The 25,005-nt window shown below is 35.5% G+C and overlaps 1 protein-coding gene across 14 annotated transcripts in view; it reads right to left on the bottom strand.

Moving 5' to 3' along the window:
• Window positions 1–25,005, bottom strand: part of WASF1 (WASP family member 1) — a 61,572-nt gene that overhangs the window by 14,700 nt on the left and 21,867 nt on the right. For 10 of the 14 annotated variants that reach the window (XM_023650917.2, XM_023650916.2, XM_070223640.1 and 7 more), the window contains one exon: window positions 4,396–4,556. In XM_023650917.2, coding sequence (XP_023506685.1) covers window positions 4,396–4,528 — 133 coding nt within the window. In that variant the 5' untranslated portion in view covers window positions 4,529–4,556. Of the gene's footprint in view, window positions 1–4,395; window positions 4,557–4,861; window positions 5,033–25,005 lie in introns of all 14 variants that reach the window. The other 4 variants (XM_070223645.1, XM_070223644.1, XM_070223643.1 and 1 more) reach the window with 1 other exon arrangement.

Consider the following 25,005-nt stretch of genomic DNA (forward strand, 5'->3'; position numbering starts at 1 on the left):
TCCAGAGACACCGAGTTTCTCTGGCAGATAAGGTAAGCATCCCAAGCGGAAGAAAACACAGGTATAAAGTTATTCATTTACTCAAAGAATGTTAGGGATGCAAATGCTAGGGATACAGAGATGGCAGAGAGAATCTCATCCCTAAAAGAGCTTAGTTTAAACAGGGATCCTAAACTAACAGTCTGTATACCACCTGAAATTATATGCGGATGTTTAAATGCATTTACATTTTTTCTGGAGAGAGGGCTCATAGTTTTTTAACAGATTTTTTAAAAAGAGTTTGTGCTCCACCCCTGCCCCCTCGCACCGCCCTCTACCACGAGTTTAAGTGCCAAAGTACTTCAGAGGATAAGATAAACATCCTATCCTTTCTCTTTTCATATCCCCTCTTACTTTCCAAATGTACCTCCTCCTTCCCTCCTAGAGAGAGGTGAAAAGAAGAAAGCTTGCAATGTAAAATTGACTGTGTATGTATCTGAATTTCAATTAATCTTACATTATACTTCTCTCTTCAGGAACCTACAAGGTTTCATTATCTATGATGTAAAAATCTAAATCCCCTCATCTAACATTCTATGTCTTCCATAATCAGTCTCCACCATATTTATCCAGTTCACTGGTCCCTTTAATCCCCCTTATATATTTTTTTTGCCTCTATGTATCTAATTCTTTAGGCAAGTTGAAATGCCTTCCTTCCTCATCCCTCTCCATTTTCCAAATTCTTTTGTTCCTTTAAAGGCCTGATTCAATTCATAATTCATTCAGCAAGCCTCCTCTAATGACTTCACCCTATGTTTATCTCCCTTTTCTCAGTTCCTATAATCTAAAACTCATGATTTTAATTATATGCATGTTCACACTGTTCAGAATGGTTTCAATATTCACCATATTCAACTCTTCAACTAAATGGGGTATGCTCTTTTGGGACAAGAAAATGTAGCTTTATCATACAGCAAAGTATTCAGTGTTATCTGTTCATTGTCTGTCTAAGTATCTAATGTCTTATCAAGTCAATCTATTTATCCATCCTCCTACCCATCTACCTTGCTATCTATCCATTATGTTTGAGAACAAGAAGTAGGCTCTATAAGCTCATCTTGGCAGCATGAACTGATTATATTCAACAAGAGAAAGGCCTTGGGAAGAGAGAACGGTAAAAGATCCCTCAGGTAATTAGAGTCCCAATGATAGTTAAGACAAAAATGGGAAAGAATCTTTGTACAGCAGAGGAAACTTATATAAGTGAATTCTAGGTTTTCAGTAGTTATCTACTATAAAACAGAATTGTGTTCTACTATGAAAAAAACTGGGATGTACATTTTTGTGAAGAGGACAGGAGATGTTCAGGCTGAAGCCATGCCATGCTGAGCCCGGCAAGTTTACCTTCACTGCCGTGTTCTCCAGCACACTGTTGGTGCCAACAATAGTACCAAAGTGAAAAGCTCAATTACCTACAACTATTTTGGAAAGCCAAGTTTTCAAAGTAATTCAGAGATTATTTAATGCATTAATTATTATTTTAACTCTTTTGGATGGAAACTGATGTAAAATCTACTCTAAGTTTCCCTGTTTTCAGTAGAATACAAAATTAAACTTAATTTAACCTTTTCTTGAGGACTTATAGGCGTGAATTGATTATGAAAATCAACTAATGTCCCAGGCTAGAAAACAGCCTTGAAATGTAAAAGAATATCTGTTTTCACACTAAATAGCCTCTTTGCAGTTTTTATGTCACTTCTTCCTTTGTGTCAACTACTTCTTTTGGCTGGCTTCAGTAATGCCTGCTTCTATTATCTTCTCCCAAATCTCCTCTTTTAATGCTCTGAAGCATAAATGTTTGGAAACCACATCATCAAACCTGTATGAACTATCAAAGTAAAAGTAAACAGGCTCTGAGAGAGGGATCAATTGGCTCGTTTATGTGCACAGCCTTTAGTGCATGGGCTTGTTTATTCTGGCTATCTAGAGGCCTTTTAAATTTAATTCCAGGTTCTCAACTATGGCAAGTGGGAAAGCTGCCAGAGAGCTTAATTCCAGGGCCGTAAACTATTGTTACATCTTGCTACAATATTTTATGGTTTTCTCTTTGTTTCTGAATCTCTACAAACTGCTTACAAAATGCCTATGTATAGTGTTTGATTCCAAATATGAAGCAGTCAAAAACCTACTTTAGTTACATTTTTACAATGTATTTCTATTTTCGGAGTTTAGCTACAACATGACCATCTGCTTGCTGATAAACATTGCTTATATGGACTATATCAGACTTGAAAATTCCTTAAATTTTCACCTTTAGGCTATGTAAGAAGAGAGTTAGTACTGCAAATTAACACCCTTAACCATATATTAGTTCTAAATTCTACATTGGGAATATACCTAAAACAAGATGCCAGTACTAAATCCAAAATTCATTTTAAGAAATATTTTAACCAAATTTATTAATCTCATTTCTATGCTCTTAACATGTATTTTAATGTTAACATGCTGATAAACTCATGTACTTGCAGTATATATAAATTTTACATGAATTCATTATTTTAGATTCAAATTAGTGCTAGACTACAAAAAAAGTCAGCAAATGTCTTTAAACAATAGAGTTAATCATGTTAATACAATATCTAGGACTGTTTTGATTTGTCTCTCAAGTACATTCTATACTGACTTTCACAAGGAAGAAACAAGTAAACAATACGTTAGTGATTTACTGTCCGTAACTAAACTGAAAAAAAGAAGCATCAAAAAGGACAAGGAATATAGTCAAATTCAAATTAACAGCCTTTTAATTTATTCTTCAAACTATTTCATAGGCAATGTAAAAACTCTAGTACTCTCACCAAGGGCATTCAAAGCTAAATTTTTATCTTGCTCTAGCTACAAATGTGGACGTCCAAATTCTCTAACTTGAAACAGATTAACAACTTCTATCTTGTGATAAGTACTCAATTATAAAAAGAAAAGACAAAAGTTAAAAGAAAAAGAAGAGCCAATCCTATCTATAAGGACAATCTATGTGGCAGGATATGGATGAGAACATAAATCTAAGACCACTTACAGAATATATCTAAGCCAAGATCATCTTGTTTTATCGCCAGAACGAAACATAAATGTCTTACTTTTTTTACAGTATGCTTTTTGGTGAGGAAGATTGGCCCTGAGCTAACATCTGTTGCCAATCTTTTTTTTTTCCCCCTCCCTAAAACCCCAGTACATAGTTGTATATCCTAGTTGTAAGTCCTTCTAGTTCTTCCATGTGGCGTGCCACCACAGCGTGGCTTGACAAGCAATGTGTAAGTCCATGCCTGGGATCCGAAACCGCAAAGCCCAGACCACCGAAGCAGAGCACGCAAACTTAACCACTACGCCACCGGGCAGGCCCCTAAATGTCTTATTAAAAAGCTACTTCTTGGGGCTGGCCCAGTGGTGTAGTGGTTAAGTTTGCGTGCTTCGCTTCGGCGGCCTGGGGTTTGCAGGTTTGGATCCCAGGCACAGACCTAGCACTACTCGTCAAGCCACACTGTGGCGGTAACCCATATAAATCATAAAATAGAGGAAGACTGGCACAGATGTTCGCTCAGGGCCAATCTTCCTCACAAAAAAAAGCTAATTCTTAATTCAAAAGATAGGCTAGATTTACTGTTTAAATTTTCTAACATTAAATTTAGAATAATGGGAAATAATTTAATTCCTTAACCTAGAGCTCTGTTCTGTAATCTTATAATGGGAACACACTGCCTGTCTCCTCCTCTCGTACCTGCGCCTTTCACTGGCCTTTATTATCTGGCCAACCTGCTTGCCTTTTGTCTGTCAGAAGCCAGGTTCACTTGCCATTTTTTCACATCATGCTGCATATCAGACTCTTGACTGATACCCTAATGTCCTTCAGACAACTCACTTGACCAACCCAATCCTCCGACTAGTGACTATCCTACACTTTTCACTTTTAGGTATTTGAAAATATAAAAATATTTCCCTACACTAATAAAATACATTTAAAGAGAGAGATACCAGTGTCCCAAAACACAAATAGCTGAAGTCTCTAAAAAAGTAAACAGTGATAACAAGCAAGCAAAAGTATAACTCTAGCCCCACCTTTCATAGATCAAATCATATTTTAAAAGCAATCTCAGTAATTCTTATCCATCATGTGATTCTGTTCCTAAAGATTCTGTCCTTATTTCCCCTTCCCAGAGGAAACATGCAGGGGAAGAAGAAACGACTCTAAAACTCATAAATTTTACTTAAATTTTCAGGATAACTTTGTACTCTCCTCACCAAATATAACCCGCACCCTGCCACCTGCCTCCCCCAATTAATCACAAGAACATCTTCTTAATACTCTAAAGCATAACATTCTGCTTTAGGAGTAACGTTTTTAATTGATACAAAAATACTTACTTAGGCTACTTAGTTGTCTAATTATATTTGCCAAGGAAATATTGGTTACACATTCCAGTTCGTTCTTAATGCCTCGAGGCAGTGCTGTGTGGCACAAGTGCCTAGGATCGATGTTTCTTTTCACTAATGGCATCTTGAGATGGACCTCTGTGCCAGTTCACCTGAAGGAAATCAAACAATAAATTAACATTATTTAATTTCAACCAACACAGAGTCAGACCTTGTCCTCCATATTTAATAATGAAATATTTGCTAGTATAAGATGATGAAATGGAATCACCTGACTGAATGAGTCGAAACTGATCTCGTTAACCTTCTACAACCTCAACCGCATCAAAACTGATCAGATCTTTAACTGACGGAAGAGTTCAACCTTCTTTGAATTACAGGCAGTCCTCCCATCCTAAGATTCACATATGCACAAATAACACCAGTCCCCCAACAACATGCTTCCAATTTCACTTACCACAGTATATTAATTGTGAGTAACTGCATAAATAGGAACTTTTTTGCTAGCACGTCAGTCCACAAATCACTATGTTAACAAGAGATGCACACCATGATCAGTGACCCAACATGTCATTTCTTTTCAAAGTCGGCTGGTGACTGGTCACTCCTCAGCTGCTATTCAACTCACCTAAAGACCGCAAAGCACGTAGCTAGGTTACCTTCCAGCCTGCCAGTGATAAACCCATGTGAAACTTTACAATTCCTTTTACAAGTTTTCTTTGAACGAAAAATGAAATGCTAAGAAACAAAAGGAATTAGTTGCAGGTGAACTTATTGATATAACTGAGGAAAGTAGTTGTGACAAAAAGGAAGATGTCCCAGAGGAAGTGACACCAACGAAAAACTTCACATTAAAGGAACTCTCAAGAGACATTTCATTACATTGAAAGTGCAAAGGATAAAATGTTGAAAATGGATCCAAATTTAGTAGAGAGGAGTAAGACAACTTGCCAAGACACAGAAAGGATGCTCACTGCTAGCTCTGTTATTCTGTTATACAAGGAGAAGGGAAAGCACAAAATATTCTTGATAAGTTTTTTACAAAGAAATGAAATATCTTAATTCTGTTTCTCATGCTTTTTACTACACTGCACTAAATTAATATTAGTTCTACTATTTTTTCATTTCCCTATAAGTTTATAACGAACATAGAAGAGTTTTTAGTGTTTTGACAAAATTTTTTAAAGATCGTGGAACTGTAATTTTTCTCATTGATTATTAAGATTTGTTTTGCATAGTTCTGGCTCATTTGGTCACTTTTTGGGTCCCATACTACCATGCAAAGTGAGGACTGCCTATACTTACCTACTGGTAAACAATGGTTACTGAAAGAAGTAATTTATTATTTACTGAGCTTTAATGACTACCAAATAAAAAGTTTTGGATAAATCTAATTGCATTGAAGTATTACTTATCAATATTCTTTAAAAACAGGGGCCGGCCCGGTGGCGTAGCGGTTAAGTTCGCACGTTCCGCTTCTCGGCGGCCCGGGGTTCGCTGGTTTGGATCCCGGGTGCGGACATGGCACCGCTTGGCAGCCATGCTGTGGTAGGCGTCCCACGTATACACTAGAGGAAGATGGGCATGGATGTTAGCTCAGGGCCAGGCTTCCTCAGCAAAAAGAGGAGGACTGGCGGTAGTTAGCTGAGGGCTAATCTTCCTCAAAAAAAAAAAAAAAACCACAATATTCTTTAAAAACAAACTTTCACGTGAAATTTGTCTCCTCTGACCTATTTGTTCAGCATTCTCTTTACAATATGAAACCTTTTTTAAATTGTACAAAGTGAAACAAACAACTGACCTCAAAATAGGGAGATTATATTTCTTCTTTAACATACTGCTGGAGCTGGATTTGTTACTATGTCTAGTAATTTTTGCATTTATGTTCGTGAGGGAAATTGGTCCATATGTCCCTTTCGTGTAGTGTCCTCAAGAGGTCTCTGCTCGTTTTGTATTGTTGTGCTGACCTGATAAACAAGCGTGGCTGTGCCCCTCTTGCACTATTCTTCGGAAGAGTCTGTACAAGAGACGCGCTATTTCTTTAAATATTTGGTGCAGTTCGTCTATGAAACCGTTTAGCCTCAGGTTTTCTTTGTGGGAAGTTTAAAATCATGGGCTCTTTAATTGTCATAGAGTTTTTGAGATTCTCTACTTCTGCTAATTTTGGTAAGCTGTATTTTCTAGGAATTTACCTACTTCAACTAAAATTTTTAATTTATTGACATCAAAAATTCCTTACGGTCTTCCTATGATTATAAGATTATAAAATATCCTTTTTCATTTATTATATCAGCTTTGCATCCTCAATTTTCTTTCTTTATCACACAGGGTTTACCGATTTTACTAGTCTTTTCAGGGAACCAATTTTTGGCTTTAGTGAATTTCACTACTGTACGTTTACTTGCTATTTCATTACTGCTGATTTATTATTTATTTTTATCATGAATGATGTTGATTTTATCAAATGTTTGTTTTTTATAAAAGCACCACACTGCTTTGTGGTGTTTAATATGCTACTCTTTTCAAAAATTCCTTGATATACAGACGCTTAGCTCATTGATATTCAGCTTTATTTCAAGCATATGGGTTTAAAGCTATAAATTTCCCTCTAAGCATATATTAACTGTATCTCTCAAACTTTGATATGTAATAATTTTATTATTGTTCACTGCAAAACATTTTCTAATTTGCATTGTGATTTTTATTTGACTCGGTTATCTAGAAGTATATTATTTTGATTAACAAACATAAGGAAATTTTCTAGTTACCTTTTTGTTACTAATTTCTAGTTTAATAGTATTGAGGTCAGAGAACACACTCTGTATGATTTCAATCCTTTAAGATGTATTTATTTATACTTACTTCATTGCCCAGCATATAGTCAATTATATTTAAAGAATGTACGTTTTGCTGTTGTTGTTTGCAATGTTCTACATATGTCCATTTGTTAGATTTGCTAATTGTGCCCAAATCTTGAATAGCCTTACTGATTTTTTGTCTTCTAGTTCTATCAGAGAGATGCGTTAAGGTCTCCCACTCTGACTACAGATTTGTCAAATTCTCCATATGACTTACATATTTTGAGACTATGTTATTAAGTACATTTATCACTGTAAAGTTTCCTCTTTACCTCTAGTAATATGTTGGGTTTTTTCGCCTGAAAGACTACTTTGTTTGATATTAATATAGCTATACCAGCTTTCCTTTCATTTCTGTTTACAAGATATAGCTTTTCCTTTCAACCTTCTTGTAGCTTTGTGTTTTAGACATGTCACTTCAGAGCATACAGTTAGGTGTTTCTTTTTTATTTATTATGTTCCTCATAGTTAGCTGAGTACCTGGTACCTACCTGGCATATAAAACCATGTTAAATATATACTTGTTGAATAACTCAAAAATTCTTAACTCCAGCTCAAATCTCTCTCCTAAGCTGGAGATGCATATATGCAACTGTCTGTTGGCATCTGCACATGGAAATTCCATTAGATCCCTCAAACTCAGTATGTCCAAAACTAAACTCATAGTATTTTCTCTTCAAATCTACGCATCATCCTCAATTTTGCCCTCTGCCGCAGTTCCTATCCATATCCAATGGGAGATCAAGGCTTACTAATTCTATCTCACTAACATCTCTCACACTGCAACCTTCCTTTTCTAACTTCTACTGCTTTAACTCAAACCCTGGTCATTTCACACTTGGTTAGAGTAGACCTTCTGTCGTTAGTCTTACAGCTTCTCCCTGCCATTCCATCTGTATCACCACTCTCACCAATCCATCCCACACCACAGCTTTAAAAATATTATCAAAATTCTGAATCTGTTAATGTCATTCTCCTGCAAAGACAAACGCTTCAATGGTTCCTTGCTGTCAGGAAAAAGTCTGAACATCATATACCAAGTTCTTCAGGATTAGCTCCTCTCCTAGCCTCATTTCTCACTACACTCCTTCTACCTTATATTCTAATCACTCTAAACACACCTTACTGTTGTACAGTCTTGCCTTTTCTAACGCTGTTCTCATCTAGAATGCCTTTCCCTTTCCTATCGTCACAGAGAACGCTTAATCTTTCAAGACTAGACTAAACCATTACTTCTTTTCTGAAGCCTTACTGAATCTCCCAGGCAGATATAACCATTTACTCTTTGGCGCCCATAACTCTGACCCATATATGCATTTACCTAAATACAATGATTACACACTTCTGTATTGTACTTATATGTTTACATATCTATGCTTGAATGAGAGCTCCCAGAGGGCAAAAAGTTTGCCTTACTCAACTTATGTTTCCAAAAATCAGAAAGCAGTAGCTGTTCAATAGTTGACTGATAAATACAGGGGGATAAAACAATCCATGAACTATAAGGAGGTAAAAAAAAAAATTTCCTTAGGTTATTGAGCAGAGAGGACGGACACACACACACGCACCCCTACCTTTCTAAAGCAACTATTTAACCGTGACCCTAAGGAGCGGCTCTCTTCTATGCGCACAGAAAAGAAATGCATTTGAGAAAAATAGTATGTTACTATTTGTATTGTGGAATCATAGACTTGCTAGTTTTGTTCTCCTATGAGAAGGCATGGATCACATCTTACTCATTTCTGCATCTTCAGGGGCTAGTTCAGCGTCTGGGGTACAGCAGTCAGACAAATTTTGATCAGAGGAATGTTGTATAGCATACACAGTAGTTTCAAAATATTATCCTAATCTCAAAAGAAATGGCTTTTGTTGTGATTAAAATGGTGCCTTGAGGTAAAATACAAAGCTTTTTGGAGAGAAAAACTCTCCTCATTCTTTCCTTTTACTTTGGTTTCAATACTAGATTCTTTTTCTTATTTCTCTGTCTTATTCCTTGCTGATTATAATGATCATTTATCTAACTCAACTATCAAAGTCTTAGTGGTAAAAAGTAAAATAAAGCCTAACAACTTCATCTCCTAAATTCTGAGAAAACTGCCTGATTTCTGACTGTTTTAGAGAGGTCTCAACACCTTTAAAATAGGATCCTTTGTCAGACTGGGAAAGGATGGAAAAAAAATCCTAAATGCTAAAAGTTATAATTTATTTAGCAAGCAAAAATCAAGTCAAATTCATTTCAATATTTATAAATATTACACGATACACTTTCTGTTTAAATGCAATAAAAAAATATTGCATATGGGGTCAGGCTGGTGGCACAGTGGTTAAGTTTGCACATTTTGCTTCAGCAGCCCGGGGTTTGAGGGTTCGGATCCCGGGTGCGGACATGGCACTGCTTGGCACGCCATGCTGTGGTAGGCGTCCCATATATAAAGTAGAGGAAGATGGGCATGGATGTTAGCTCAGGGTCAGTCTTCCTCGACAAAAAGAGGAGGATTGGCAGCAGCTAGCTCAGGGCTAATCTTCCTCAAAAAAAAAAAAAAAACACATATATTGCATAGCATGAACCAATTGAATATATTTTAACATCGTTTAATCCACCATTGCCTAACTTGCCTATTTGAGGATAAAAATCTTTTATTTAGCAAGAAAGCTAAATTATATGTGCTAAAACATAGAATAACTACTTTATAAAATTGTTAATCTGGTCTCTCAGGTCACAACTAAAGATACTAGCATAGCAAACAAAAATTTCCCAACTATTGTATATCCCATGTGGTTATAAAAGTAACTGAGTTTTGCAAAAACAGCAATGCAATAACACTGAAACAATTCCTACGTTACTTCATATATTTTCCTGGGTTCTTAGCAATTAAACAGTCAATTATTGAAGCAAACATCAACACATTATCAGATTACGAAAACTAAAGACTACATCTCCCAAAGGGGCATTTTTTTTTTTTTTTTTTTTTAAAGATCTTATTTTTTTCCTTTTTCTTCCCAAAGCCCCCCGGTACATAGTTGTATATTCTTTGTTGTGGGTCCTTCTAGTTGTGGCATGTGGGATGCTGCCTCAGCGTGGTTTGATGAGCAGTGCCATGTCCGCGCCCAGGATTCGAACCAATGAAACACTGGGCCGCCTGCAGCGGAGCGCACAAACTTAACCACTCGGCCACGGGGCCAGCCCCCAAAAGGGGCAGATTTTTAAACTTATTTTATAAGATAAAATAATTTAACTAAAATCTCAATAAATCTGTTTTTTAATTTAAATAACTTTTTCATGAGTGTAATTTTAAATCCATACAGATTTTAAAATTAAAAATAAAATTAGCTACAATACTGCTTAAGACATCATAAAAATTAAATACATTAAATTTAATTTCTACATTAAATAAACCATACATTAAATTAATATATTGAAAATAATCTTTTAGAAGAGTAACAAAAGTGAAACTATTGAACACTAACCACAGGAAAATGTTTGACAGAATTCTAAATTAAAAATATGCTTTGGTGACTATTAATATCAATATGTTCTCTAAGTTATTTTAAGAATGTCTTCTGTTGATCCAAATTGAGACTTTATGTACATGTGTCTGTGTATATACACAGACACACATATTTATTTGTATAAACATATAAAGCAATATATAAAGTGTTAAAAATAACCATGGCTCAAAGATTCTAGTGATTTTATGGCTTTAGAAATCAGAAAAATAAATTACCTAAATTCTCACTTTCAGAATGCAAAAATGGTCTAAAAATCTATTTAAAATGTTTAAAGGACTCCTTTAGTTAACAATTCCGAGGAAAACTAAAGAGTTGGTTTTTAAAACCTGTCATAAAATAATTATAGTTAATAATTGCTTTATGGGTTATATAAAGAGCATAAGAATTAAAAGTATTTTATTATTTCACCAATGACAAGTGATTAATTTCTTATACTCACTCATATGTCAATGAAACTAATGTATCATCATTTAAGGGTATTTCTGAATTTTTTAAATGACACATTAAAAAAGAAAAATTTGGGACCAGCCCAGTGGTGCAGCAGTTAAGTGTGCATGTTCTGCTTTGGCAGCCCGGGATTCACCAGTTTGGATGAATGTGGTAGGCGTCCCACATATAAAGTAGAGGAAGATGGGCACAGATGTCGGCTCAGGGCCAGTCTTCCTCAGGAAAAAAAAGAGGAGGACTGGCAGCAGATGTTAGCTCAGGGCTAATCTTCCTCAAAAAAAAGAAAAGAAAAGTTTATGTTAAATTATAGAAATAGAATTTTAAACTTTCATAACAGCACTACTCAAACTAAAGGACTGTATTATGTGACCTAAGGGAACAGGTTAGAATAAAATATTCTAATAAAAACAAATTTCAATATTTTAAATACTTTAATAAGAATTTCACATTAACAAATACATCAAATTTAATTTTAAAAAATACTTATTTCAATTATGCAAAACCATAGGTCTTTAACTAAGGTAATTTAATTTTACAAATACAAATTGTTTAAAAGTATATCAAAAACAGAATTTTTAAAATTTTCCTTCCCCCTAAATCTATAGTGTATATATCCCAAGTTGTTTTATTATTGTAAATAAACAACTGAAATAAAAAATAACTGAACTTACCAGTGAAACAATATAAACTTGTGCAGAACAACCTCAGGAACACAAAAAAGTAACAAATTTCCCCTTTGTTATGAGCAGTAACTTTAAAACTACTCACTATTCATGAATCTCTAAAATTCTATACACAAACTAATGACAAAGCCAAATTAGGCATTCACAGGACTAAAGAACCATTAATCATGTGAACACCTCTAGTTATTTGATTGCTTTGAGGTGCTCTGACCCTTGGTGAAAGAATCTGCCCTACGAACAGTGCTATCTTTACCAAAAATAAATAAATAGGTTGATAATTGTATCTTTCATCTCAAGTCACAATAGCAAAGTATTAAATTTTGATAGGCTAAGGTTGAAAAGAACACACTGCCATATGAACAAAGTAAAAAAGAAATAAATAAGCTACATACTCTGCAATTCATTATAGACATTACTATTAGATTCAAGAAGAAAACTGGATGCTAATGAAACAGTAAATATTATTAAACACCTATAGACTGGAAACAGGATTCAGTATGGTCAAGTTAGTAATAAGATCCACTAGATAGCAGTAATTATGTGACTCCATTTTATTCTCAAAGAAAATATGTGTTTCTTTTAAATTAATATAACCACTACTGAAACTTAATTGTCAAATTACACAAGCATAATATTACTCCAACGTTATTTTTAGTGGTTTAAGAATGTTAATTTGAAATTTGAGGTATGTAAACCAGAAACGGAGATTAAACTATATGAAAAACAGGACCAAGTGTTCTTTATACTATTAAAAAGTAATATGCTGTACTTTATAAAAAACATGGCACTTTTGACACACTGCCATCCACCCATTCATCTAGCCATCCATTTACTGAACACCAACAACTCAAGCACTGTGTTAAGTGCTGATGGTAAAGCAGTGAGCAAAAATAGTCTCCCATGGATTAATTAGCTAGACTCTAGTATATAATTATACTTATGATAAGTGCAATGAAGTAAAAGTCCTAGGCACTATAAAAAGATCTATTTCCTTCAAGAAATGACATTTAAATTGAGACCAAAAGGATTATTAGGTGTTAGCTAGCTAGGTTGGGGCAGCTGGAACACGTGCGTGTGTGTGTGTTCATTCTAACTCAGAAGGTGCATCATATGCAAAGACCCTGAACTGGGAAGGGGCTTGATGCACTGGCAGATATGAGAGTAGGTCCACAGTGAGCAGAGACTGAGGCAGAAGATCAGGTCAAGTAGGACCTTGAAGGTCATACTGAAGATTTTCAATGCTATCCTAACAGGAAGCCATCAAAAGATTTTAAGCAAAAGAATGCCAAGATCAGAAATGGGTATTCATTCTAATTGCTCTATGAAGCATAACTGAGAGGGTGGGCAATGGCAGAATAAATGCAGGTGGGCTAGTTAAAAGATCCGGTTGGAATATGACTGAAGTAATAAACCAGGTGACAGAGATAGTAGTCATCTGGACTAGCTGATGGTGATATAGAAGCATACCAATTCAAGACATCCTGAAGGTAGAATCCACAGGACTAATGACGTATTAGATGTAGGGGTGAGACCCAAATTCTTGGCATGAGAAACTTTCTATGGTCAACCAAAAAACTGAAAATTATTTCTGAAGCAGATCAACTATATCAATATTTTATTCCCTATCCACAAAATCTATGGGATTAGGAAGAGATTTATGACCAAGACTATTAAGTACAACCAGGTAATTGGAAACACGGAGAGAGTAATTTAATGGTGTTTTGGGGCACAGGGTTGTGGGGTAATGATGGCTTTTAAAGCCAAAACTAATAGAGAAGGTAAGAGAGCATTTAGTGGCTTTTTTTCCCTTTCTTTTTATTTTTTCCTTGTATTTCATTATTCTCCTATATGACATATGCCTCCTTTATTTATTTCACCCCAAAGGAGAAATCTTTAATCCCCTTAACTCCTTTGGTCCCCTAGATTGTTCTTATTCTCTGTACTCTGTAACTAGAGTTCACATGACTCATACAACTCAACAGCAAAAAAACATTCCAATTAAAAACAGGCAGATGGCTTGAATAGACGTTTTTCTGAAGATGACACACAAATGGCCAACAGGTACATGAAAAAATGCTCAACATCACTAACCATCAGTGAAATACAAATCAAAATCACAAGGAGATATCACCTCACACCTGTTAGGATGGCTATTATCAAAAAGACAAGAGTTGGTGAGGATGTAGAGGTGTACACTGTTAGTGGGAATGTAAATTCATGCAGCCACTATGGAAAACAGTGTGGAGGTTCCTCAAAAAAATTAAAAATAGAATTACCATACAATTCAGCAATCCCACTTCAGGGCATATATCTGAAGGAAATGAAATCACTCTCTTGAAGAGCTATCTGCACCCCTATGTTCACTGCAGCATTACTCACAATAGCCAAGCCATGGAAACAACCTAAGTGTCCATCAACAGATGAATGGATAAAGAAAATGTGGTGTATATATACAGTGAAATATTATTCAGCCATAAAAAGAAGGAAATCCTGCCATTCTCGACAACATGGATGGACCTTGAGGGCATTATGCTAAGTGAAATAAGTCAGACAGAGAAAGAAAAAAACTGTATGCTCTCATTTATATGTGGAATCTAAAAGAGCCAAACTCATAGAAACAGAGAGTAAAATGGTGGTTTCCAGGGGCTGGGGGTTGAAGGAAATGGAGGAGATGTTGGTCAAACAGTACAAACTTCCAGTTATAAGATAAATAAGTCCTGGGGATCTAATGCACAGCATGATGACTATAGTTAACAATACTGTATTATATATTCAAAAGTTTTTAGAGCAGATCTTAAATGTTCTCACAACAAAAGAAGGTAATTATGTGAGGTGACAGATGTTTTAACTAACCTTATTGTGGTAATCGTTTTACAATATATATGTGTATCAAATCACGTGTACACCTTAAATTTACACAAAGCTGTATGTCAACTATCTCAATAAAGCTGGAAACAAAACTTCCTAGAACACAGTCAGCACATAATAAATATAACTACTATTATGATTTCTCACCAACATTGCTGAGAGATAGAATTGATAGTACCTTCTGACTCATTTTAAAGTGGGGAAAAATGATATGCAAGCAGCATTAGGAAGCAAAGAAGATACTGACCCACATCTTCTCTAAACTTAATATATGTGGGATATATGGATATAGATAGCACGCCCACAGAAGAGCATACAGATGAAACTAATTTTAGGCACCAGCCACTTATCAGTTAAGGCAAGGAGACGGAGGGTTTAAGTTTGGAGAAGAGGATGAAAATAACTATATATAAGGAAGTTTGCAGGTCACAGAGGCAGAAGCTCTTCGGAACACAGTGGAAGGATTTGGGAAATTTGGAGAAATGTGTCAGATGAGGGGCTGTTCAAAGCAGTATGAAGATGTGCGTTCAGAAGATAACAGAAAACAAAGGCATGCACTTCTGCCAGTTGACCCAGATAAACAGTGATATGAGGCATAATGGAATTATTTCCAGGTCTTTTGAAAGAGTAGGGGTACTCTCTTTGGTTTATGCTATGGTCCTGAAGGTGTCAGGAGACGATGCTATGTCACACAGAAGTAAATACCCTTTGAAACTCTACCACATGTGGTCATACAGCTAAATATTGGCACTGCAGAGATAACGATCTCAGTTCTGACTTCCAATTCATTGTTTCCTTCATTACAACATGTTGACACTTTCTCCTAAATCTTATTCCTGGATTTGTTAACTAATTACTTGGAATACACAATCATTTAAATATAGCTTTATTCTTCCTTAGTTGGATTCACTGTTGGCTACAAAGAAGCTCGTTTGCTATTTTCCTGTCCACTCACAGTCTCATGAGAATTTCACATAATTTTTCCTTCTTGGCATTTCACTACACAGAGGAGTGTTCTGGCATTTCAAACTGGGCATTTCAACATACTTTCTCAAACATTTTTTAAATATAAAATAAAACCAGTATCAACATTAATCTCCACTGTTAATAGTTTTCAACTCAGAAAAGCCTACCTTTTTTAAGAATCTTAAGCTAGAAGAGATACTAAAAACCAACTAATTCTCCTCTCATTTTTGTGATGAGCAAATTTATCTGAAAAAGTTAAGAAACTTGTCTAAATTCACAAAATGAACAGCAAAGCTAAGACTAGATTTTAGTTTCCAGATTTTTAATCTACTGCTTTACTCTTAATCTGTTACTATTTTTGAACTCCATTTTGTATTCTTGACAAATTAGCCTCCCAAATTTCACAATACCCTAAAAGATTTTCAATGGTATTTTGAAGCTCCCCAATTCCCAGATGATTACCTCCTTCAACAAATATTTTCAGATTATGTATTATGACCAAAACATAGGTGGTGAAAGAGATATGAAAGAAGTAAAATACCTTCACGACCCAGAAGCTTACAAGATAATCAGGAAGCAAAGATACGCCAAACACTTAAAATTAATAAAAATTAACATATGGCTAAGGTCTAAAAGTAGGGTAAGACAAATTATTAGGTATGCAGAAAGAATGAAATCAAAACAAGCTGAAGAGTTTAAGGAAGCTAATACTGATATAGACCTATGCTATCCAATACAGTAACTGTTAAGCCTCACGTAGCTAAATTAAAATTAAATGAATAATTTAAAAATCAGTTCTTCGGTCACACTACCCACAGTTCAAGTGCTCAATAGCCATATGTGGCTTGTGGCTGCCATGCTGGACCACATAGTTACAGAACACTATACCATCACTGCAGAAAGCTCAACTGGACAGCACTGATGTCCATAATGGATAAAATGACAAGGAGACAAGATATTTCAAGTCAAGAATGAGAGAGAAAAAATAAGGAAAGTTGCTTGAAAGAACACAAAGGTAGAAATAAAAGACAAAGAATGCAATCAAATTAAAGATTTTGAACTTTGATATTCAATGAAGACAAGTCTTCTTAAGAAGGAGTAAGAGCTCACAAACATTTGATTTTAAAGAGATTTTCTTGTTTATTATGGAGTACATGTGGGATGACTGGAAACTGGAAACTGTGGGGTCATAGGGAACATATACACATACATATGTACAGGCTTATTAAATACTGCTAAATAGTTTTCTAAAGTGCTTGAACCAATTTATATAGCCACCAGCAATTTATGAGAGTTCCAGTTATTTGACATCCTTGCTAACACTTGTACACTAATAATTTGATGATCCAAACAAAACTAACCACATTTTATTCTAAAATTTCATCTAGCCTATCCAAAATTTTAATTTTTAAAATCTTTGGCCATTAAATAATACGTAATTATAATAAAACATTAAATGAATTATTCTTGATTTAATCCTTTCCGGAAAGTAAATGATGAGTAGATAAAACCTTTTCCATGCTATAGAAACACATTCCCTGAGTTCTGTAATGTGAGAATTCTATAAACTCAAGTATTTCAAGATTGGTCTAAATAATAACAAGATCAACGAAATACAGAGCTACACTAACTCATCTATTGTACAAGTTTAAATAACAAATAGGGACTTAAAAATATTAAATTTAGATTTGTAGACATATTAAATCACAATATTCATTAATCACAATTTTAAGTCAAGAACTTGTGAAACATACAAAATCACCTCTCTTCTATTACGACTGATGCTTAGTTACATCCTCACCTTTCTACAGTTTCCTCTCATCACAGGTGGAAGAAAATACAAATGAAGAAAAGGTGTTAGATATTTTATTAATATTTTAGTTATAGTCCCTGATTTGGAAATGGAAATGCTATGCTGAATACAATCAGTAAGAAAAATCAATCTACATCTTATTTGAGTCTCACAATCAATGCCTTGCAAGCATTTATTATCACCGTTATTGTTATTATTGGGTCTTTTTGTCCTATTCCTAGAAAATATATAAACAAACTTTATTGAGGTATAATTGAAGCACAATATACTACACATGACAGGCAGAATTCTAAGATGGCCCTCGGATCTCCAGCCCCAAGTGCCACTCCTATGATTATATTACATTACTTGTTAAAACAGATTTTGAAGATGTAATTATGGTCACTAACCAGCTGACCTTAACATACGGAGATTATATGTGTGGGCTTAACCTAACCACTGAGCCCTTTAAAAGCAGAGTGTTTTCTCCAACTGACAGCAAGAGAGGAAGTCAGAGATTCAAATCATGAGGGAGATTCACCATATTATTGCTGGCTTGAAGACAAACGGGGCCACTTGGAAAGGATCTCAGAGAAGCTTCTAGGAGCTAAGAGCAACCTTTGGCTGACAGCCAGGAATAAAACAGGAACCTCAGTTCTACAACTACAAGAAACTGGATTCTGCCAACCTAAATGAGCTTGGAAGCTGATTTTTCCCCAAAGCCTCCAGAAAGCAATGCAGCTCAGTCAACACCTTGATTTTGGCCTTGTGAGGACCCTAAGTGGACACAGACTTCTGACCTACAAAACCTTGGGATAATTAATAAGAGTTGCTTTAATCTGCTAACGCGTGGTAATTCATTAAGGAGCAACACAAAATTAATACAGTGCACATACTTAAAGCACACAGTTCGGTCAGTTTTAACATTGAAATCACCACAGTCACCCCTTAAATTTTCTCTGTACCCCTTGGCAGTTCCTCCCTCTACTGATGTCCACAAGCAACCACTGACTTGCTGTCACTATAGATTTGTTTGCTTGTTGTAGAACTGTGGACTCATAAAGTGTTTACTCGTCTTTGCCTGCCTTCTTTCCATTCAGCCTAATGATTCTGTGATTCCATGTTGTTGCATACATCAATAATTTATTCATTTTTAGGGTCAAAGAGTAATATTTCATTGTATGGATATATCATAATTTATCCATTCATCCATTGATGGACATCTGACTTATTTTCAGTTTTTGCCTATTACAAATAAAGTTACTGTGAACATTCTGTACAAGTCTGTGTATGGACATATGTTTTTGTTCTTGTTGAGTAAATAATATATATGTTTGTTTTAAGGTCCCAAGGCAGGGTGGGGGCAGGCAAAGAGTTAAGGGTACCTTTGGAGCAAAAAAAATGAGAGTAATTCTTTTGAGTTCCAAAAGTAAATTTTAGGAGAAGCTATGAAATCTCCTCTTCTCTAACTGGAAAAAGGTTAGTGAAAGTGGGATTCTACAAACTGTTTGACAGCAAGGAAGATGGACTGATAGACAGAGACTTAAGTCTCTTCTTTCTAAATTCTACTTTTTTCCCCAACATATCTTTCAGTGTTTTTATTTTGTTGCATATATGCCTAATAAAAGACAATATAATACAGATTGCATTTAATGCATTTTCAATGTATTATTACAAAGATGTCTGCATTCCAGATTTCTTATTTACTCAGATGAACAACATTACTTTGTCCTCTATGAACAGGCTCTATGACAGCAAGAACCATGGCCCAGCCTTAACCTGACCTCTATGGAAGGACTACATTCCAGCAAGAACCTAGCCCATAAGGGAAATCTTCTGTTAATATGTATTACACACATAAGCAAATAAAGAAAATGGGTCTAATACAAAACACACGGGGGGACTTTGTTACCACCAACTGAACTTAATAAACGTAAAGTTTATTAAGTTTTGAAAGAGTACAAGTGGTGAAATTCAGAATTCTACCTCTCTTATTGACATAGCCGAAGCTATTATTGGGCATTTCACTAAATATATACATTAAAAATGTTTTTTAAGAGTAAAAGTAATATGAACATCAGAAATGATAACGAAAAAATTTTCTATTTTGGGGGACAGATCCTAGAACATAAGGAGATGAATTCTGCTTCACCTCCCCTATTTTTTTCATGATTACTCTTTTGTGAGAGTCTACTCCAACCTAATCACATTTTAACTTTTTCATTGTACAGTATTCTCAAAATAAGCAAGATAAAAACTAAGATGTATCAGGCAGACAGCACATTTCCTGCTTCAAAGGTCATAAAACAAAAGGTAGAGAAGAAATAGTTCCTAACTCTATAAAGCCAGCATCATACTAATACAAAAACTAGACAAAGACTTGTCAAGAAAACTACAGATCAATCTCTCATGAACATGGATGCAAAAATCCTCAACAAAAATTAGCAAAGTGAATCTAACAATGTATAAAAAAATTATATACCATGACCAAGTGGGATTCATTCCAGTTATGGGAGGCTGGTTCAACATTCAAAAATCAATTAATGTAATCCATCACGTCAACAGGCTAAAGAATAAAAATCACATGATCATATCTATACACGTGGAAAAAACATCTGACTAAATCCAACACTCTCAGCAAACTAGGAATAGAGGGTGACTTCCTCAACTTGATAAAAAAAATCTACAAAAAACCTACAGCTAACGTCATACTTAACTGTGGGAAACTAAGAGCTTTCCTATCAAGATTAGAAACAAGACTAGGATGTCCCCTCTTACCACATTGTACTGAAAGTCTTAGCTAATGCAAAAAGACAAGAAAAGGAAATAAAAAGTATACAGATTGAGAAGCAATCTGTTTTTATTCACAGATGACATAATCATCTATGTAGAAAATCCAAAAGAATCAACAAAAAACTCCTAGAACTAATAAGTAATTATAGCAAGATGGCAGGATACAAGGTTAACACACAAAACTCAATTATTTTTCTATACACCAGCAATAAACAATTGGAATTTGAAGTTAAAAACACATTTACATTAGCATCTAAAAAACCAAAATATTTAGGTATAAATCTAACAAGATACATACAAGATATATATGAGAAAAACTACAAAACTCTAAAAAAAAAATCAAAGAACTAAGTAAATGGAGAGATAGATCATATCAATCTGTGAGCTCCTCCCACCTTGATCTACAGATTCACTGTAATCCCAATCAAAATGACAGCAAGTTATTTTGTGGCTATCAACAAAGTGATTCTAAAATTTATATGGAAAGGCAAAAGACTCAGAATAGCCAATGCAATATTGAAGAAGAACAAAGTTGGAAGATTGACACTATCTGACCTCAAGACTTACTATAAAGCTACAGTAATCAAGACAGTGTGGTATTGGCAAAAGTAGAGAAAAATAGACCAATGGAACAGAACAGAGAGCCCAGAAATACACCCACATAAATACAGTCAACTGATCTTTGACAAAGGAGTAAAGGCAATACAATGGAGCAGACAGTCTTCTCAACAAATGGTGCTGGAACAAGTGGACATTCACGTGCCAAAAAAAAAAAAAAAATCAATCTAGACATAGATACCTTACACCCTTCACAAAAACTAACTCAAAATGGATCACAGACCTAAATGTAAAATGCAAAAACTATAAAACTCTCAGAAGATAACATAGGAGAAAATCTAGATGACCTTAAGATTGATGATTATTTTTTAGATATAAGACCAGATCCATGAAAAAATAACTGATAAGCTGGACTTTATTAAAATTAAAACCTGTTCTGCAAAAGACACTGTCAATACAGAAGACAAGGCATAGGTGGGGGAAAATATTTGCAAAAGACTGTTATCCAAAATATACAAAGAACGTAACACTCAACAGTAAGAACAACCTGATTTAAGATTAGGCAAAAGATCTGAACAGACACTTCACCAAAAAAGATATATGCAGCAGATGGTAAATAAGCATATGCAACCAAGATGTCCTTCAGCAGGTGAATGGATAAAGTACAGTACACCCAAACAATGGAGTATTAGTCTGTGCTAAAAAGAAATGGAGTATTCTCCAGCACTATCAAGTGATGGAGAACCTTAAATGCATTGTATTCAGAGAAAAAAGCCAATCTGAAAAGGCTACATATTGTATGATTCCAACCATATGGCATCCTGGAAAAGGCAAAACTATGGAGACAGCAAAAAATCACTGGTTGCCAAGGGTTGTGGGGGAAAGAAGAGCTGAACAGGCAGAGCACAGAGGATTTTTAGGGGATTCTGTATGATACTGAAATGGTGGATACATGTTATCACACATTTGTCAAAATCTACAGAATATACAACACCAAGAATGAACCTAATGTAAACTATGGACTTTGAATGGTAATGGATATGTCAAGGTAGGTTCATTGATTGTAACAAATGAACCACTATGGTGCAGGATGTTGATAGTGGGGGAGGCTGTACACGTTTGGAGTAAGGGGGTATGTGGAAACTCTGTAGTTTCTGCTCAATTTTGCTGTGAACCTAAAAATGCTATAAAAAAGTCCATTAAAAAAAGTTACAAAAGGGGCCGGCCCTGTGGTGTTGTGGTTAAGTTCAGCACGTTCCACTTTGGCGGTCCGAGTTTGCAGGTTCAGATGCCAGGCACGGACCTACACTACTTGTTAGCCACACTGTGGCAGCAACCCACGTTACAAGTAGAGGAAGACTGGCACAGATGTTAGCTCAGGGCTAATCTTCCTCAGCAAAAAAAGATAAAAGATGTGAATGTACTTAATGCCACAGAATTGTAACTTTCAAAATGGTTAAAATGGTAAATTTTATGTTACATATATTTTATCACAATTTTCAAAAAGTCATAAGAGGGTTCTAGCAATATTAAGAATTACGAAGGTATTCTATTCAGATGTCTGTCTCCTCTCCATCTCTTCTTACTCAAACTACTGTCTTAGTCTGTTCAGGCTGCTATAATAGAATACCATAACTGGGTGGCTTATACACAACACATATTGATTGCTCCCAGTTCTAGAGACTGGAAAGTCCAAGATCAAGGCAGATCAAGGCAGTCCAAAATCAAGATGTCTGGTGAAGGCCTGCTTCCTAGTTCATAGATGGTTGTCTTCTCGATGTGTCCTTACATTGCAGAAGCAAGGCAGCATTTATAATCACATCATCATTTAAGAATGAGTCTCCTTTAAAGTGATAATTTTTCTAACTACTTTCTTCTGGCTTAGACCTTCTATAATAGTGCTAATTCAAAGTGTAGTCCTTAAACTAGCATCAGTAGTAGCATTAGCATCACCTGGGAACATGTAAGAACCACAACATTTTGGTCCTACCCCAGAACTTCTCCTAAGAATATGCTTTTTAACAAGATGCCCAGATAATTAGGATGCACAACAAAGTCTGAGCACGGTGTTTTAGAAGACTTGGCTCTTGTGCACTCCTTCTACCTCCTCCTTTAGGTTCCTGGCAAAAGGCATGAATTCTAGGAATAAAGGAAGCAAGGTACAACCAAAGTCAAATGGATAGGCCAAGTTTTTATAAGAAGAGAAGGCGTAGGGATGCAGTAGCACAAAATTAAATTTAAAAGGGGATCAAGGGTATATTTGGAAAAAGAGAAACATTTATGAGAAAAATTGGTGGTATACCAAGCAAAATGGGATACGTTCATTATCAGGGAATAAGGAAAATGGGACAGCAGATGAATGCTTATCAAAAGAAAAAGTTTGATGGAACAGGAAACCAGGGAGAAAGAATAGAAAGAGGATTTACTAATGAGAAAAAATGATGCCCCAGAATAATTCTATTGTGAATTCTCCTCATTTTGACCAAAATATTTCTGAACTCTTTTACCCTGAACAGATTTAAGACTACAATGTTTTTAAAATACTAATGTCCTTCTCAGACTGCAACTACAGACCAAAAGTAGAGTCTTTACAGAGAATATCCAGATTAAAGAGAGAATAGTTAGCTTCCTCATTTCATGGAAAGCAAGGCTCAGAGAATGACCAGAGACACCAGAAACCCAACATAAGATGAAATCTCTTTCAGTTTGTTAAATACATTACTAAAATAATACACTAATATTGGCATTTTATACTCTAGCAATGGATGAAACATTTACCTTTTCCTCTAGCAAAAATATTGCTAGTTGTACTTAATCCGTAAAATTTAAAAGGCAGTTCCCTGTAGTGGTTAGGAGTAGAGTCTGACCACAGAGGAAATGGGTTTGAACCTGGCTCTGCCACTTATACACTGTGCTAAGGACTTTAACCTTTCTGTGCCTCTGGGGTTAATACTACCTACTTCATCTGGTTGTTTATGAGGATTAAATGAGATAAAGTGATTAGCATAAGGACTGGTACATAGCCAATAAGACTATGAAGTGCTATTATGTGTATGAAAAAAATTTTGAATGTATTTCTTAATGAGGAATCTTCCAAAGATAAGAGGGCTACTCTAAATATAATTGGAATTACTTTCTTTCATTTTGAAAGACAATATTTGAATAAAAGGGAACAGCAGTAGTCTGGATTTCTGCCACCTTCCCTTTTATGAACTACTATTTTGCATGACCACAGAATCTGTTATGTATATTCTTGTAGAAAAGTGCTTTGTTCAATCTTCAGACAGACTGTTCTGGTCTTTAACATAATCAATAACCAAATCTGAATGTTAGTTTTTAAGACCCAGCAGAAAAGAAGTTCTGTGATCTGTTTTTACCCACACTTCACTTCTGACAACAAATGTGTGCATTTTCCACACCAAGCAATTCTCCCATTCTCTATAGACACCATCTGGGCATCCTACAAATCAATTCAATTCTGATGTTAGCTACCCAGAGTTAGCACGACCTCACAGGTTAATGGCTCCCTCCTAAAACACTGACCCCACTCCAGAAGCCAGCTGAAAGTCCCAGGCCTCCCATACTTCTCACCAGCAGGCAATAAATTGGACATTTCCATGACCCCCTCTCTCAGGTTTGATAATTTTCTAGAATGATTCATAGAACTCAGGAAAACACTTTACTTACTATTACTGGTTTATTATAAAGGATACAACTCAAGAACAGTCGAATGAAAGAGATACATAGGGCAAGGTATGGAGGTGGGGGGTGTCAGTGCAGAGCTTCCATGCCCTTTCTGGTCACACCTTCCTCGCACCACCTTGATGTGTTCACCAATCCAGAAGCTCTCCAAACCCCACCCCGTACATTAGGGGTTTTTATGAGGTTTCATTACATAGGCATGATTGATCAAATCACTGGCCATTGGTGATAAACTCAATCTCCAACTCCTCTTCCCTTCTTGGAGGTTGAGGGGTAAGGCTGATAGTTCCAAGCTTCCAGTCAAGGCTTGGTCTTTCTGGCCTCTATCCCACATCCTGAAGCTATTTAGGGAGCCCCAGCCAGTAGTCACCTTATTAGCATACAAAAAGACACTCACCACTATGAGATTCAAGGGTTTTAGGAG

Source organism: Equus caballus, chromosome 10 (assembly GCF_041296265.1).
Source record: "Equus caballus isolate H_3958 breed thoroughbred chromosome 10, TB-T2T, whole genome shotgun sequence".
Lineage (NCBI taxonomy): Eukaryota > Metazoa > Chordata > Mammalia > Perissodactyla > Equidae > Equus > Equus caballus.